Source organism: Dasypus novemcinctus, chromosome 27 (assembly GCF_030445035.2).
Source record: "Dasypus novemcinctus isolate mDasNov1 chromosome 27, mDasNov1.1.hap2, whole genome shotgun sequence".
Taxonomy (NCBI): Eukaryota; Metazoa; Chordata; class Mammalia; order Cingulata; family Dasypodidae; genus Dasypus; species Dasypus novemcinctus.
In genome coordinates, this window is record NC_080699.1 from 26,564,080 (window position 1) to 26,581,132 (window position 17,053).

General features: G+C 36.6%; 1 protein-coding gene across 13 annotated transcripts in view; it reads left to right on the forward strand.

Annotated features, from left to right (window-relative positions):
• ARHGEF12 (Rho guanine nucleotide exchange factor 12) overlaps nucleotides 1-16,395 on the forward strand; it is a 167,798-nt gene extending 151,403 nt beyond the window's left edge. For all 13 annotated transcript variants that reach the window (XM_058289514.1, XM_058289516.1, XM_058289515.2 and 10 more), the window contains 11 exons: nucleotides 2,093-2,170; nucleotides 3,278-3,353; nucleotides 3,889-4,056; nucleotides 4,847-4,934; nucleotides 5,469-5,555; nucleotides 5,692-5,771; nucleotides 6,049-6,279; nucleotides 8,836-9,306; nucleotides 10,175-10,491; nucleotides 11,647-11,716; nucleotides 12,320-16,395. In XM_058289514.1, the coding sequence (XP_058145497.1) occupies nucleotides 2,093-2,170; nucleotides 3,278-3,353; nucleotides 3,889-4,056; nucleotides 4,847-4,934; nucleotides 5,469-5,555; nucleotides 5,692-5,771; nucleotides 6,049-6,279; nucleotides 8,836-9,306; nucleotides 10,175-10,491; nucleotides 11,647-11,716; nucleotides 12,320-12,330 (1,677 nt within the window). In that variant the 3' untranslated portion in view covers nucleotides 12,331-16,395. The remainder of the gene's footprint in view (nucleotides 1-2,092; nucleotides 2,171-3,277; nucleotides 3,354-3,888; nucleotides 4,057-4,846; nucleotides 4,935-5,468; nucleotides 5,556-5,691; nucleotides 5,772-6,048; nucleotides 6,280-8,835; nucleotides 9,307-10,174; nucleotides 10,492-11,646; nucleotides 11,717-12,319) is intronic.
• Nucleotides 16,396-17,053: the final 658 nt, after the last annotated feature.

Here is a 17,053-nt window from a genome sequence, read left to right on the forward strand (position 1 = left end):
GGGGATGGCTTGTTCAGATTTTAACATTAACATCCTACTACTCTACAGAGAATGGGTTGAAGAGAAGAGAGTGAATGAAGAGTCCAATGAGTAGTGTGTTGGGGCAGTCAAGGCTATAGTTGATGGTAGCTAGAGAAGGGCAAAAATTGGAGAAGTGTTTAGAAGGGGAAATTGACAGGACTTGGTATAAGTCTGATTTGAAGGACAGGTGAGCTCAAGAATAAATCCCATGTCTTTGGCTTGTACCTTTGGATGGACAGAATGGAAGAGTAGAGAAGCGCCAGATTTGTAGGGAAGATGATGAGTTCATTTTGGGATATCAGATGGAGATTGTCAGTAAACAACTGGTGTAAGCTCTAAGAGGACTGTGTGGATGATAAATTTTAGGATTGTGAACATGTAGGGGCTAATTGAATCCATGGACATGGATGTAGTTTCTTAGGAGTTGAGTATGATAACAACTCTGGTGGTGAGGCTGTGGGAAAATAAGCACTTTTAAATGTGCTATTGGGAGTGTAAAGTAGTATAATTCCAGAGGGCAGTTTTGCATTATTTATCTAAATTAAAAATGCACATACCCCTACATCTACCTAGCAGTTCTATTCCTAGTGATTTACCCAAGAGAAATGAAGGTATATGTCCACAAAAAGACAAGTACAAGAATGTTTGTCAGCTTTATTCATAATAGCCAAAAACTGTAAATAGCCTAGGAGTTCATTTACAGGAGAATGGATAAACCAATTATGCTATGGTCATACGATAGATTACACCTAGCTATGAAAAGGAACGAACTGCTGATACACACAACATGAGTGAATCTCCCATAATCTGAGTGAAAAAAGTCAGACACAAAGAGTACATACATAAGAACAGACCAAACTAATCTATAGTGGGAAAAAAATTTAAAAAGTGGTTGCTCCTGGGGGTTTTAAGGGGCAGAGATTGACTGGAAGAAAGCATGAGGAAACTTTCCAGGGCTATGGTAGTATTTTATATACTGATATAAGAGTTTACATTGTATAGATGTATGCATTTGTCAGAACTCATGGAAAGGTATAGCTAAGATATGTGCGTTTCATTGTATGTAAATTTTACTTAAATAACTGTAACTAACTGTTGAACCTCTTTTTAATGATATGCATGCTGAGATATTTAGGGGTGAAGTATACTTAATCTGTAACATTTTGAAATGCATCCAAGAAATAATAGTGATGAATAAATAGTATGATAAAACAATGTTAATTGTGGGATGTTGGTACTTGGGTATGTGGGTGTTCACTATATACATTCACACTTTTCTGTATGTTTAGACAACAGTTTCATAATGGTGGGGAAAATGCACATGCCCCTTGATTCAACAGTTATTCTTCTAAGAATGTATCCTACATATATATCTATACATATGTGCAAAGATACATATTTAAGGCCATTTTATTGCAGCTTTATTTGTTGTTGCAAAACAGTCTTTGAGATACACTGATAAATGATACAGACATAGGAAATATATAAAAATGAGTGGAAATGAGAAAGTTTCCTTATGTCAAAGGCAGAAGAAATGTAAGAATGTATTATGCTATTTATTGTTCTCCTTTAAAGATATGTGTACACACACATGCACAGACACTGGCACACTTATATATATTTAACATATTTTATTTAGATAGAGTTTTTCTTGAAGACTATCCAAGAAATGGGTATTAGTGATTGCCTCTTTAGAGAAAACTGGGGGGCAAAGGCAAGAATGTAGGGTTGGAGGGGGATTTAGTTGATATTGTGAGCCTCATTTTACCTTCTGAATTTTGTACAATATGCATGTTTTCTATATTCCAATATAAACATAAGCTCGTTAGGGGCAATGAGTTTGAAAAGAAGATTGAAAAAGAATAGCCAGAGAGGTAGGAAGAAAACCAGGAGAATGTAATATCACCAAAGCCAAGGGAAGGGAGTGTTTTGAGAATGAGTTGTTATCTGTGTCTAATATTACTAAGAACTCTCAGTAAGATGTGGATTAAAAATGCCCATTTCCTTTAGGAACAGGGAGGTCATTGAGGACCAAAGCAGTAACCTTGACCCCATCTTGTCTACTTTTTAGCGCTTAGAAGATTATCAGCGTCGCCTTGATACCTCCAATCTGAAGCTGTCAGAGTACCCAAATGTTGAAGAGCTGAGGGTGAGAGATGGTCTAATCATAATTAAAAAATAAAATAGAATTTACTAAAGACCTGGCAGGTAATTAAAATCTCAGTGGGAACACACATCACCTGAAGGAGTTCTTGTATCATAGATTGTCTCTATTTATGATTTTCTTCTCTTCTATTTGAATCTCTGATCTGTGTGAAAATTACTTCAGTCTTTGATTGGAGATGTGAATTATAACTTTATGGGCCAAAAATTGGAAGAAGACTGAGGAACAGAGGGTATTATTAAATTAATTTTATTGTGTTTTATAGTTTGAATAAGAGTAGTACTATTTACTTTAGGAACGTGCCAGATTATTGAGTAAATCAAGAGAATTATTTTTCCTTGAAGCTCTTCAAAAGTATAAAAACTCAAACCATTACAGGAATGATAGTAAAATATGTACTAATTGCCACTTGTAGTAAGGACATAGGCTTTTGTATTAAGGAACTTTTTAGGATTTTAAGACTTTCTTGAACTATTTCACTACTTAGTGTTTTGGTAGGTATTTGGTGGCTATTTAAAATAGACTTTTAGGTCATATGTAACAGCTCGTCAAAAAACATGCTAATGTGCTTAAGCCTCTTAACTTCCAGAGAATGAGATTTTTCTAGAGCTCTACTTATACTAAAAGATGATTCTTTTGCTAATAAGTTATTAATATGTAGCGCAAGCCAAAGTAGTGCCTGGACTCCTCATGATGAATGCTGTTCCTTAGAACTGAGAGGCCTCTCATAGACAAGTATATACATCATCCTCATCTGGTTATTCACAGAAAAATTAAGGAATAGATTGAGAACCTTGTGACTGAATTTTTATAACTTCATTTTCATAAGCTCTTCTTATCTATTTAGCATGAGATTTGGAACACAGTACTCCTGATTATTTTTCTGCACGATACCATTTCCTTTTTAGAAAATTTTGTGCAGATTACTTTAACTTGTTCTTTATTCTCATTTCAAAAATTGACAGTAATAATGCTAGTGAATGTAAATGGTATCTTTTAGATTAAGAATTCTTGAAAAGAGAAACTAAATTATATGGAATATTATCTCAATGCTTGGAAATAATTCATGTGTAATTATCTTTATTTTGACAGAATTTGGATTTAACAAAAAGGAAGATGATTCATGAAGGGCCATTGGTTTGGAAGGTGAATAGAGATAAGTCTATTGGTAGGTCTAATGTCTGTCATTTTGGGGGAGAATGGAGAAAGGAATAGAATAGGAAAGTTTCCTTATGTCAGAGGCGGAAGAAATAAACCATTCAAAATTTTCAACTACAACAGTTAGTAATGCCTCTATGTGTTATGTGTGCATTTATGGGAGCTGTCTGCTTATATAATTTTATAATATCGGGAATGTGTTAATTTAGAAAGGTAGCAGAACGGTCATGATTCAATCCTATTTTTATCATTCTTGGATTCTGACAAGGCTTTGTAATCCTTCTTTAGACCAGTACACCTCAAGCTATCTGTGGTAAAGAACTTTTTTTTTTTTTTTTTTTTTTTAATTTCTGGTCTATCACAGACTGACACTTTTGTGAAAAACAATAAAAATTAATTATTGAAAGTTGAAATAAAAATGACAATATACAAGTCAATTTTAAATTCATTAGATTTAGCATAGAATTACTCTATTAAATTGTTATTAAGTTTCTCAAACAGATTTTAATTTCTGTACTTAGCACTTTTCCTGTGTCTATTTCTAGATCTCTACACGTTGCTGCTGGAAGATATTCTTGTACTGTTACAAAAGCAGGATGATAGACTGGTGTTAAGGTGTCATAGTAAGATTCTGGCATCTACAGCTGATAGCAAACATACATTTAGCCCTGTCATTAAGTTGAATACAGTGTTGGTTCGACAAGTGGCAACAGGTGCGTATGTCCATGGACCAACACTCACCTCCAGATTCACAGTTGCACAAAATATAAGACATTCTATGTAGTAGCACAGCTTTCATAGAGTTTTGTTCATTTTATATTCATTTGCAAAGTAAATTAAATCTATTTACTGCTTGGAAAGTGAATGATTAAAATTTTGCACCCTAAAATCATTTGGGATGCCAAGGTTTTTTGTATTTGAAAATTTTTTTCAGATTACTTTATGCAGATTGCTTTAATCTTTTTTCCATGACAGATACCAATAAAGGTAGTAAATTAGGAGGTAATCCCATTCGAAGGCTCTCATTAGAGTTTTATGTTTTTTGATTTAGTGAAAATAAAGTAAAACTCAAGAGGTGGGTATAGTTTATGTTTTTTGAAATCAGTTCAAGATGGCACTTTGTATTTTAACTGTTCTGAAAATGAAATTCTTTTGAAATGTGTTAGTTTTGTGATGGCTACATAAATTTATGATCTCCTTTCTCAGTACCCACTGAATATTATTAACTAGCAGTCCTCCAAAAGGGCAGTTCAAACTAAACGTAAAAAGACCAATAACATTCAGTTCAATAATTTAGATACATTGACATCTTGTTTCTAATAAATTGCTATGGGATCAGTGTTAATATTCATAATCTTTGTTTTATTGAAGAAAAAATGTAAAATATATACAGTAAGTTATACAAATTCTGAAGAAATTTTATGAAGTGAACACATGTTTATAAGGTACACACATGTAACTTTTAGGCCATGGTGTTAGAGTAATTTTTTCTTCTTCTTCCAGATAACAAAGCTTTATTTGTCATCTCCATGTCAGACAATGGAGCCCAAATTTATGAACTGGTAGCACAGACAGTTTCTGAGAAGACTGTGTAAGTGTTAGAGACAGCTACCTTGCTCTGATACTTTTTATTATCTGAAGTGTAATTTTCCACAAATATAACTTTGTTTTTGTTATACGACTTTGAAAACCAAAAACTATAGAAACCAAGCACTGCTTCTTTGTTCTTTTAAAGACATTTCTTTAGGAACCTGTTCCTCTTGAGTAGTGGCTTTTATTTTTTTCTGTTCTATTAAGTATCTTTTCTGAAGAAAAAAAATCTCAGAAGTGTCAAGTGAAGTCTTGCTAGATAGTGTATCCATAAAGTTTTTCTTTAAACTATAGTTTTGGAATCCCTACTTAATATTGCCAAAATATCACTATTTAATGTCACTAGTAACACTCCTTACTTAGTGTTGTAAATATAAAGATACTATTTGGCAAAAGTGTTTTTTTTTTTTTATTCATTTGTTTTTATTTTGGTTTATTTGTTTTTGTTTCTATTTTTGCTTCCAGAGTGTATTTTAAAGGGTGTTTCTTTTTCCCTTCCCTTTTGTATTTTGGGTTCTTTACACAATTCCTGCAGCTGGCAGGACCTTATTTGTAAGATGGCTGCATCAGTGAAGGAGCAATCCACAAAGCCAATTCCATTACCACAGTCGCCACCTTGCGAGTGAGTGTTCCTTCTACATTTTAGTGGGACTTATTTTGTATTTTTGGTCAGAAAAGGATTGGATCATTCTTACAGTTTGTTGCAATGATATTTAGACATCTCATGAAGTTGAAAAATTGTTTTCTTTACTCTTCAGAGGAGATAATGATGAAGAAGAACCTCCAAAATTAAAAGTGGAACATCATGGCATTTCAGTTGCTGGCCTGCAAAGTTCAGGTAAACTAATGCATTAATTGTACCTGGAAGAAGGTAGTTTGTCTGTTAAAATGCAAAGAAACTTAAAAGCCCTTTTGGTTATGCATGCCAGCTACTTAGTTTAACAAACCTCACCTATGAGCCCTTTGTATGCCGTAGTAGCACTGCCCTAATTGCTATTTATTTTATTTAATAGATGATCCCTGTAGCTTGTGTATTTTTTTGTAAGTATTTTCCGAACGCTTCGTTTTAAAAGTTTTATTAAGACATATTCTTCCTTTTCTGTTTGGTTGAACAGACAGAGATTTGGGATTAGAGTCTCCCTTAATGTCATCAAAATCTCAGACTCATTCACTGGATACCTCTGGGAAACCAGAAGATGATCTCTTTGTGGCTGAGAGAGAGTTTGTAAAGGAGCAGCATGCCAATGGGACTCTAAAGAAAGTTGGAGTAAACTATCAAATCACAATCCCAGATTCACACGTTCCTGTCTCAGAAGAACGGTGGGCATTGGATGCACTAAGGAATTGTAAGTTTTATTCAAAACTTATTAGGGGGAGCAGATGTAACTAAAGGGATTGGGCGCCTCCCTCCCATATGGCAAGTCCGGGGTTCAGGTCCCAGTGCCTCCTAAAAAGAAGACAAGCAGACACAGAAGAAGCAAGTATAAACAATGAGGGACAGGGGAAGAAATAAAACTTATTAGAAATATATATTAAATACCAGAGTTGTATAATATACTGTTAGGCATTTAGGGAAACTCCCAAGAAATGTAAACTATGATATTTCCCTTCAGGAAATTCATAGTCTAGTTGGGAATATGATAGAAACTCCCCCACACACCTTTTCTTTAAGTAAACCCTCAAACATTACAATGAGCTCACTTGGGATGACCAGAGAAAGGAGGCATCAGAGAAAAAAGGAGATGTGATTATTGCCCTGAAGAATGGGTACGATTCAGATAGGTATGTAGATGAATAGAAGCCATTCAAATAAGAATAATGGTTGGACCAAAAGCACAGCAGCAGAAAACTCTGAAGGTGTTCAGAGGGCAGTGGGTGGATTACTGATAGAATTGTGAAAGAACCTGTGAGTTACAGGACTTGTGGGAGGTTGAGCCCCACAGTTGTGAACCTTGGTACCCTATTGAGTCCTCCGTATTTTAAAGGTGGCACATCACAGTGTTTTCTGGGCTTTTAAAATGTTACACATATTCTTTTTATTCTAATATTCACTGTCATGGCCCCATTTGTCCCAGATAGACACACACACATACACGAGAGTTTGTGTTTCTTGCCATTCCTTTAGCTGCCTCCCTTCCTCCCCAGACTGGTTGAGAATCACTAACAGAGTCTGCCTCTGTTACAAATGGGAGTCTGTCACAGGTGTACTGGAGTGGGAGAAAAGGTGAGGATCATGGCTCTAGCAGTAGAGAGCCATTCAAAGTTTTTAAGCCAGAGCATGACTAATGAAAAAGGATTAATCTGGCAGAGAGCTGCTTAAGAATATGAATGGAAAGAGATTTGGAGGTGGTACAGTTACTAAGTAAGCTATTACAATAGTCTGAGCTTGAGGCTAAAAGGGTTTAGACTAAAGTGGTGTCAGAGATAATAAAAATAAAATGATAGAGACAGCAAATACTTAAAACATTTGACTAGTTTGGATGTAAGGGCAAAGTAAAGGAAATATTTAGAGATAGTTTCAGGATTCTTATCAGAAATAAGTCAGAAAGAACCCCTTACCCCAGACACATTTTCTTTTTTTGTTTGGCAGAGACTGTGGGCTGAGTTTTAAAACATGTTGAGATTAAGATAATGAAAGGCAAGGCATTCAAGAGGAAGTGACTAACAGGAAGTTGGAATTTTAGGACCAACTCTGGAGAGAGGTTAGGGAGAGAGGTGAGTTTGTGTGTCAAAGCCATGAGAATTCATAGCATCTCTGAGGAAGTGAATGCAGCTCAGAAGGATGGAGGGCCAAAGACTCAGACCTATGTAGAAACGGTTTATCTGAAAAATACAGAAGGTAGAAATTAAGCCAGTGATGAAAATAGGGAATTGGTCAAGTTATGGAAAACCTAGTTTGGGGAGTGGATGTGGCTCAAGTGGTTGAGTGCCTGCATCCCACATGGGAGGTTGCAGGTTCAGTCCCTGGTGCCTCCTAAAAACAAAAACACAAATAACAAGCAAACAAATGGAAAAACCAACTCAGGGGAGCTGATGTGGCTCAGTGATTGAGTGCTGGCTTCCCACATACAAGGTCCTGTGTTCATTCCCCAGCGCCTGTACCTGGGGGAAAAAAAAAAAAAACCCAAAAAAACAACACCAAGTTTATTCTAAATTCTCTTGAATTAACATTGTCTTAGTGATTTCTGATGGTTTGACTGACATTGTCCTGGTAATTTTATCTTATTGTGACCTCATAGCATATAGTTTGCCCATTTGAAATTCAGTTGATTCTTATTTTCAACAGTCTAAAGAATCTGTGCCCTAGTAAGGTAGTTTTTCAGAAACCTGCTGAGTATTTCTTATTCTCTGAATTTGCACATGTAACCAAATCACTGGAATTAAAATTTACTGTAAAGAGTGTTTATTTCCTTCTTCACCAAGTAGAGGTATTCTTTGGGTTATTATGAATGATAAATGTTCCTGTGTCTAATAATATTAGAAAAAATAATGTCTATATATTGCATACAGATGCCATGAAATTGCATCTGGAAAAAAGCAGACTTTTAGCTTTTTTTTTCCCCCCTAGCTTAACACAACCTTTCAAGGTCTTTAAGTAAATTTGGGGTATTATTTCAATTACAGGGAATTAAAAATAGGCATGGTATTGGTTATCTAGGAGTTCTGAGATTGAGCTTAGATCTTTTCAATTCTAGTTTAATGGTAGATATTTGCTAGAAGGTGGTGCTTTATTTCATTTTTCAAAACACAACAAAAATTGTATAAGATGAGTATGTTGGCTGTTATTTTAAAAAGGTACTTACTTATAGAGATAATTGATAATTTAGCTAACTTAATTCTGGCTATCTGAAGTTATAGTCGTTATTATGCTTTTTTTCTCTTCCCCTTCCCAAATCTTTTAGTGGGTTTGTTAAAGCAGTTGCTGGTACACCAGCTAGGTTTGACTGAGAAGAGCACTCAGGAAGACTGGCAACATTTCCCAAGATATAAGGCAGCCTCTCAGAGGGTACAGGCTGACAGTGGAATCCAGAACTCTGAAAATATTAAGGCCTGTAATTCTGGTGAAGGACAGATTCCCTTTAGAACTGGAACTGGTGACATCTCAGCTTGTTGCAGCTCAAGGACTTCAACTGAATCTTCTGCTCCACGGGATTCAGTGGTACTGGCATCTCAAGATAGCCAGGCAGGTAACATTTTAGTAATGGATCACATGATTATGACCCCAGAGATGCCTACCACAGAACCAGAAGGGGGTCTTGATGAAAGTGGAGAGCACTTTTTTGATGCCCGTGAAGCACATAGTGATGATAATCCATCAGAAGGTGATGGAGCAGTTAATAAAGAAGAGAAGGATGTTAATTTACGCATCTCAGGCAAGTTCCTTTCACATTAAACTTTGATTTTGATCATTTTCAAATGTATTGTCTGCCGAAATGGATGTTGTTTTGGTATCCAAACATTCCAGTATATGTGACTGTGTGTGGATAGTATTTATTCTTTCATCCAGCAAATTATTGAATCTACTCTATACCAGACCCCATTCTAGGTGCTGAGATACATAGCAGTAAGTAAAACACAGAAAAATCCATGTTCTCATGATGCTTAAGTACTAGTATGGAAAAGAGTAATGATAAATAGGTAAACAAATAGGTGTCAGTGAGATAATATGAGGAAAAATGAGTCATACTAAGGAGACAGAGAGTAATCGGGTCAGAGAGGTGTTCTTCCAGACGAGGTGATCAGGGAGGAAGACCACTGATGAGGTTATGTTTGGGAAGACTCCTGACTGGAGAGAGGGGAAAGCCATGTGTATTCCTGGAAGCAGAGTGTTCCAGCAAAGAGCAGAGTTAGTGCCAAGGCTGTGAGGCAAGAGCAAGCTTTTTGTGATGAAGGCATAGCAAGTATGTTGCTAGCTGGAGTGAGCAAGAAAAGTAGGAGATGTGGCAAGAGAGGTATTTGACAGGGGAAGTGGAGGCAAGATCATGTGTAGGAGTTCTGTGGTTTTCAGCTTTTTACTTTTAAAATGCCAACTAATATAAGATTATTCAGGAATTCCAAGGAAATTTTGCTAAATTTAGGTTTAATCTGAAGTTAGAAATATGATTCATTTAAAACTGTATTTGGGAATGCATAGCTTTTTTCCCTCTTGAGTAGCTTTTAAGGTTGTCAGCATATTACCCCATATCTGTTCTCTGGATGATGGAGTACTAATCTTGTCAAACTGTTTGTCCTCTTCAATAGGAGACTATTTGATCCTTGACGGCTATGAAACAGTGCAGGAAAGCTCCACAGATGAGGAGGTCGCTTCCTCACTTGCCCTGCAACCCATGGCAGGCATCCCCTTTATGGACTCCACCCACCAGCAGCAGCATTCCTCCCAGAATGCTCACTCTGATGAGGCAAACTCACCGTTTACCCCAGAATTCCTGGTTCAGCAGCGCTGGGGAGCTATGGAGGATTCCTGTTTTGAGATCCACAGTCCCTCTTCCTGTGCAGATTCACAAAGCCAGATCATGGAGTACATTCGTAAAATAGAGGCTGACCTTGAACACTTAAAGGTACCTCAAGTTTCAACATCCTTAGGTCTTGATTATAAGAAACACATTTGGCAGAGGGAAAGTTTAGAATGATTAAAAATGCTGATGTCAATAAACTTATTCAGGTTCTAGATTTGTATGTTTTCTTTGACCATTATTCATGAATAGATCTGGATAAAAAGCTGAGATCAGCATTATTTATCTGATTATAAATCATTAGAACGGAAACAATATATAGTACCAACACTATAAACTAGGTGTTTGTGCAAATTTCCAAGTTTAAGAACCTAAATATATTTGGGATTATTGTCTGATCTTCCTGAGAAGATGTGAACAATAAGCTTAAATAGGGTGGGCTTGTGTAATTGGCATCTAGGCTAGAAAATGCTGTAACTTGCTATGACCTATTAATTATCTTTGAATTCTTAGGTAGTGGTGCTAATACCTGATACCTAAGATGCTATTACAGGTGGAAATTGGCCTTAGTGATTCTCATAATTTAAAAATCTGGGCAGGAAGAAGAATTTTGAAAATTGGTGATGGAAGATGTCACTGTATTAGCCACTATTCAAAAGTGACTTGTGTGATAATTTCTAAGAAAAGGACTCTAACTTAAAGTTTGCCCTTAGTAGACATGACTGCTATAGCCCAAATTTCTTCATTACATCTAAATAAATAAGAACTTCATATAGTTGGAGGACTTGGGGACAGAGTTGAAAGTGTTCTTAGCCTTTTAGCTAAAGTCTGGTCATCCTTAGCATTTCTTTTAATGTCCATGTGATGGGCTTTCCCCTCTTTTCATATAATCATATATGTTGTCACCAGTGGCTGATGCGATGAGATATCTAAAGGGCAACTGTGGGGAGGTCAACTCTAATGCAGTCCATGCTATATGATAATAGGACTGTTTTCAGGTACTTTTGGAGGTGGAGAAATCACTTTTTATGGTTGTACCTCTTCTTCCCGTCCCTTCCCCTGTGGGAAAGCTTTAAGTTACTCATTGAAGAAAGAAATGGACAAAAGGAATGAAATTTACTTTTTCCTCCCTACTAATAAAATTTGTAATGGTATTAATTTGGAAGCATGTACCTGTAATATAAAAAAAAAACCTTTATTTTCAAAGTTTTCTTTTTCCTTCATGAAGTTAAAATGAAAAACATCGGTTTTATTTTACAGAAGGTGGAGGAAAGTTATACCATACTTTGCCAAAGGCTGACTGAATCAGCCCTAACAGACAAGCACTCAGGTATGTGAAAGGTATGGATTCTAGACTCCAGAATCATCCTGCCTGAACAGTAAATTGAATAAAATGATTTATTATTCTACCAAAGTAAACACTTCCTGAGATTCCATTTCTTTTCCTTAAAAAACAAAAAACGAAACAAAACAAAAACCCCTGCTTTTTTCTAAACATCATACATCAAGCAGAAACTACCTGCTGAATCTGCTTTTCCCTAAGAGGAACTGCAGTTGTCAGCTCCATGCCATCCCCTCTTTCTCTTTCTTCACCTTTTCAAAAGCAGAAGGCAGAGCAGGGATAAACCTGGTGAATCTTAGATTTAGTGCATGGTATTCTGGTGCTGCTGGGGCTCCCTAGTAGTAAAGGTTGGTCCCTCTCAGGTCTTGCAGTCCTGTGTCTTCCTGCCAACGAAGACAGCATCACTCCTTGACTGCGAGCAGATCTGTGTTCAAGGCAGTGATCTGCCCTCATTTGCTTTCATACCTTCAGAAGGAGCCGTTCTGATTTAGAAAAAACAAGATAAAACAATGCCCACTTATTTCATAGGTATTCTTTATGGTGTCAATTTGTTCTCTTAATTTGGTGTCCACATATCTTTATTCTTCTCAGATAAAAGTTAGAACCGTGTATCCTGGAGGTGACTGAAGGTTGTTGGATTTTGAACATCGGCCTTGTATGACCACATCCTGGCTCCAGTGTGGACACGGAGAGAATGTGTGACAGAGGATCTGCTTGTGGCCCACCTGGGGTTAGGCATGTCCCAGTGTGCCCAAAGTGGGACTAGTTCTTCACAGTCTGGCAGCTGCACTAACTAGTCTGTCAGTGAGGGATTATGCATTCTCTCACTCTACTCTCCTCACTATTGGAAATTCATTTTGATTCAGAACGAAAACCAAATGTATAGAGCTTTGGGTGTAGAATATGAAATTGTACTTAGACTTAAGAAAAAGAGAAAATCAGATGTATTTATTTGACTTCATTCCATATTTGAAAGCACATTTTAATTTTAATTTTGCCTTCTTTTAATTAAGTAGCGAGAATTTTAGCCCTTTTTATTTAGCATACCCAAGAATCAACTTGCCCCTGAAACAAAGACTTCAGGATGGGGAATTAAGAGGAGGTTAGTTAGAGCAGTGAAGAAGGGGAGAGGGGGGAGGTACCTTGCCTTCACTAAACTGTATTCTGTCCTCTCTGGGGTCCGGTAGGCTGCTTCTTTGAGGGTCTCCTCAAAGGCATAGTATGCCCTGTGGCTCTTGTGTGCAGAGGACCTGAGCTGTGTGCTTGAAGTGGTCAGAAAGCAGGAGGCTCCCATCCCCTGCTGCCTCCTGTGAGGCAAGCACCTCTTCTCTGTAGCTGGGGTCAACTCCCCATTTAACCAGAATCCTCAATGTGCTAAATAGTCAGGCACTTGAAAATGGGTGTGTTTTCTTCTTTTATCTTCTTTTCTCTCAAGGGTTGGCATTTGGGAGGGAGAGGAAAGCAAATTTTATTTTCTTGACTAGAAAATTTTTCTTGTTATTCTTGGTATTGTTTCATTTTTATAATTATACGTTAGACTTTGGCACTTGTGTAAAATTATCCCTGCAGATTGAGCAGGATGTAAAAACAAACAAATGGAAATGCTTCAGATGGTGGCAGGGCGGGATTGCTAAGGAAGGGTGGGATGGTAGCGGGTCAAGAGTTAGTGAAGGTTGTGTAACTGAATCACTACTGAGTTGAACCATGGCTATCATTAGCCACGGGTACTGCTGATTATAAGGCCAGTAAATTTTAGTACCTGGAGGTTTGACTCTTAATTTTTGCACTGATGGTGCCAAAGGGCTCTCTTAGTCAAGAGGAGAGCTACAGGTGGAGTGGAGAGAGAGAGAGAGGTGGTGGCAAAGGCACAACTGCTCAGACTATGTCCAGAAGCACCTCCTCTGACTTCACTGCCAGAGCTCTTTCCACACTGGTGCACGACTGACCTTAAAAATTGCAGACCAGAACATACACTGGATACTGCAGGCAAGGTGTTGGTAACTGCCTGCGCTAGAATGAACAGTAATATTGGCAGCACCCTACAGAGGATAAATGTTCTAGAATTGTAACTTGAGAACTCCTTCGGTTATTTTCAGCTTTGTGGTTTTCTTTGTGTGTCAGATATATATGTTTTGGAGTATTTTTGCCAATTAAAACCAAATCATTTGTCAAATCTATAAATTCTTTTAATATATAAGGAGTTCATCCACATCTTTCAGTAGTGCCCTCTGATCTCTGTTGAGTAGTGAGGACATAATTTTTATTCTGCCCTGCAGTCAAAAAAATTTTATTTTCCTCATCACAAATGGTAAGGATTCCTAACTACTTTTTTAAACACCACTACAGCTTAACAAGCTCATCTCTGTGTCCAGATTCCTGCTTCTGTTTCTTCAAAATTATGTGTTTTTAGATTGGTCAGCTTGGCTCTTTGGACCTCATCTCTATAAACCAGAATTATATTTTGAGTCATAGGCCAAGTATAATTTAAATCAAAGTGGGGTTAAAAATTTTAGAAGTGGAAACTAATATAGTGAAGCTTGGAACCTGGAACTTTCTGTATCTCTTAGGAGAAGCAAGTAGAAACCAAATGGTTGGGTTACATTGTGCTGCTGGAAATAATGTAGTCATTTCCAATTAAAAGGATTATACCTGTAGTCACTTGGCACTACCACCATCAGCTGGCAGTTAATCAGGAGCAAGGTAAATATGTTAGAACTTTCATCTTAACTTCAGACACTACAGGGTAATTACCTAAATTCCATAGCACTCAAGAAGCTTGTAAGTTAGAATAGTTTTAGTTTCTCTTCTAGCTCAGCCGATAACTTGTCTTTAGCAACAATTTGCCTTTTTGTTTCCTATAGTTTAACCTTTCCTTGGAATGACAACAAGGCTAATTGGAAAAATACTTTGACCATATAATACTTATAAATAAATTTGGATCTGGTTTTACAAATGAAGTCCCAGGATGAAGTCTAATTCTGGAAAGATCCCACAGTTTGAATGTTCTTTTCTTCTTAGCCTAACTTCTTCCCTCCTCCTTCCCAACCTGGCCTCCCTGCCTTTCCATTTCATTTTGGCCATGATAATCACAACCATTTTACTTTGATTACTGTATCTGCCTTTTAGGATGATGGAATTAGATATTCATCCTGTCTTTGAGTGAGACTGATCACCATCAAAATACTTTCCTCAAAGTTACTTTACTAGAAATTGGAATCTACTTCCATTTACCGAAGGACACAAGGGTGGTGGACAAAGCAACCTTCCCCGAGCAAGAAAGCTGGTCTTTAGCTGTTGAAGTGACCTGCTGGGACTCTGTGCTCTCTCCTGTTTGCTTAATGGCACCTTGGCTATTAAGTGGCACATTACATTTGGAGTGTCTGCTTCCTCTTCAGAGAACAGAGTTCATCAAAGCAAATCAGCAAGCCCCAAAGTGCTATAATTTAAAATCATCATTACTGCCTGAGAAGCCATATGTTTTGCATACTTTAAAATTGGCTACCTTGGACTACTTGAGGTCTTTTGGCTTTTAGAATCTAAAGTGTAACTATGTATTATATGATACTGCATGGGAGGTATATTTCTTAAATTTTTTTGGCTTTTCCCCAGAACAACCTAGACTGTTAAAAAAAAAAAAAAAAGATGAGTCCCCTTTAAAAAACTTGTGGGAATTTTTTGTTTTTTTTTTTTTGTTATTGTTGGTTTGTTCATTTTTTTTGGAAGTGGGATGGGGAGAAAAGTCCATTTCTTTTTCCTTCTTAATTTTAGAAGCTGAAGAAAATAATTATGTTTCCTGTGAGTTGTCTTTTACTTGCATACACTTCCCCCCCCCCAATGTTGGTAAATTTGTGGGGCCTCTATATTTCAAACTGGAATTTCTCTTTTCTCAAGATGGTATATGCTATTGTTTGGAGCTACTAGAGCTTAGTCAGTATTTCCTTCCCTGTATGCCACAGAGAGCCCTGTTCAAAACTTTGTGCAGAGGACCTTAAAATACGGATATTGGCAGGACCTTCCCAGTCAACTTTTTGCTGGCTAGTTTTTCCCCTAGTATTCAATGTGGGTTTTTTTGAAGGTTTTTTTTGTTTTTTTTTTTTAATTATTTTCTAACTTTTCCACCCCCTTCCAAAATGATTTGCAAAATTGTTCTTTTCTCAAGAAAGAGTTCCTTTTGTTACTTCTTCTTTGTGGGTACTGATGTTTTTGATAATAACTTGCTAGGAAAAAAAATGTACCTCCTAGAAGGAAGCCTTTCCCTCCATTTCCAGGTGCCAACTGCTCAGCAGATGTACTGAAAAAAAAATTGTAATATGCACATTGTTGGTTATTTTTAATAAGTCTCTTCCTACTAGAACATTTTATTTTCCTTGTTCACCATACAATCATGTACTCTTTAACAGAAATTGCTTTTGAAAAATCTGGAACTATCTTTAAAGAAACTTTATTAATAATCATGTATTTTTACTGATCACATTTTGAAATGCCTAAAAGACTTTATTGTTCTAATTATCCAGATGTACCTTTGTAAAATAGCTCTTTTATGAATTAGCAGATAAGGCTGTATGTTTCTGGAACAAAATATTGGTCATCTAAAAACTTTCTGTTTTCTGGGGTCTGGGAAAATAGAAAATGAGAGTTCAAATATTAAATAAGCTTAAAGGAACAAAGTATGTGCCTTTTTATTTGTACCTTTGTTTTGTTTTATGCAAGTCATATTATAAAATTTTAGGAGCAGAAGAAGCCTTAATTAGTCTTACTGCAGTGACTTTCAAATATCTTCCAGCTTATTAGAGCAGCTTTACTAGTGACATTGGCCCATTGATCTTGGTGATATAGAAACTTCTTTGAGAAAACTGGTGGCTAGGATTGGTGAATCCTTTGGATCTTGGGCAGCTTTTATTTCTCACTTGAAGATAACTTTGGTTTAATGCCACTCTAAATGAGAAACATAATGTGTTTATTATCATCTCTGTCCTCAAGTGCAAGACTTCCTCAAGTACCAGCATATTTCTGCTTTTATGAGTACCATTCCAGACTCACTGAATTTTGGTCTTTTCATCTGTATTTTGATTTTGAGATATAGGTTTAATTTGCCATGTGCTTGGGGGTGGTATTTTTAGTTTGAATCATTCAGGTGGCACATTTGGCTGTCAGATTAGTGAGCATAACAAAAAATACTTAGTATTTTGTATTACCTTTTAAATTAAAAAAAAAAATTAGTTAAATACTAAAAATTAAGGATATTCAAATGTCCTTCATAGAAATTAACCTGCTTGTGCTCTGTTTATAAATATATCTTTATACCTATATCTGGTAGAACAAATA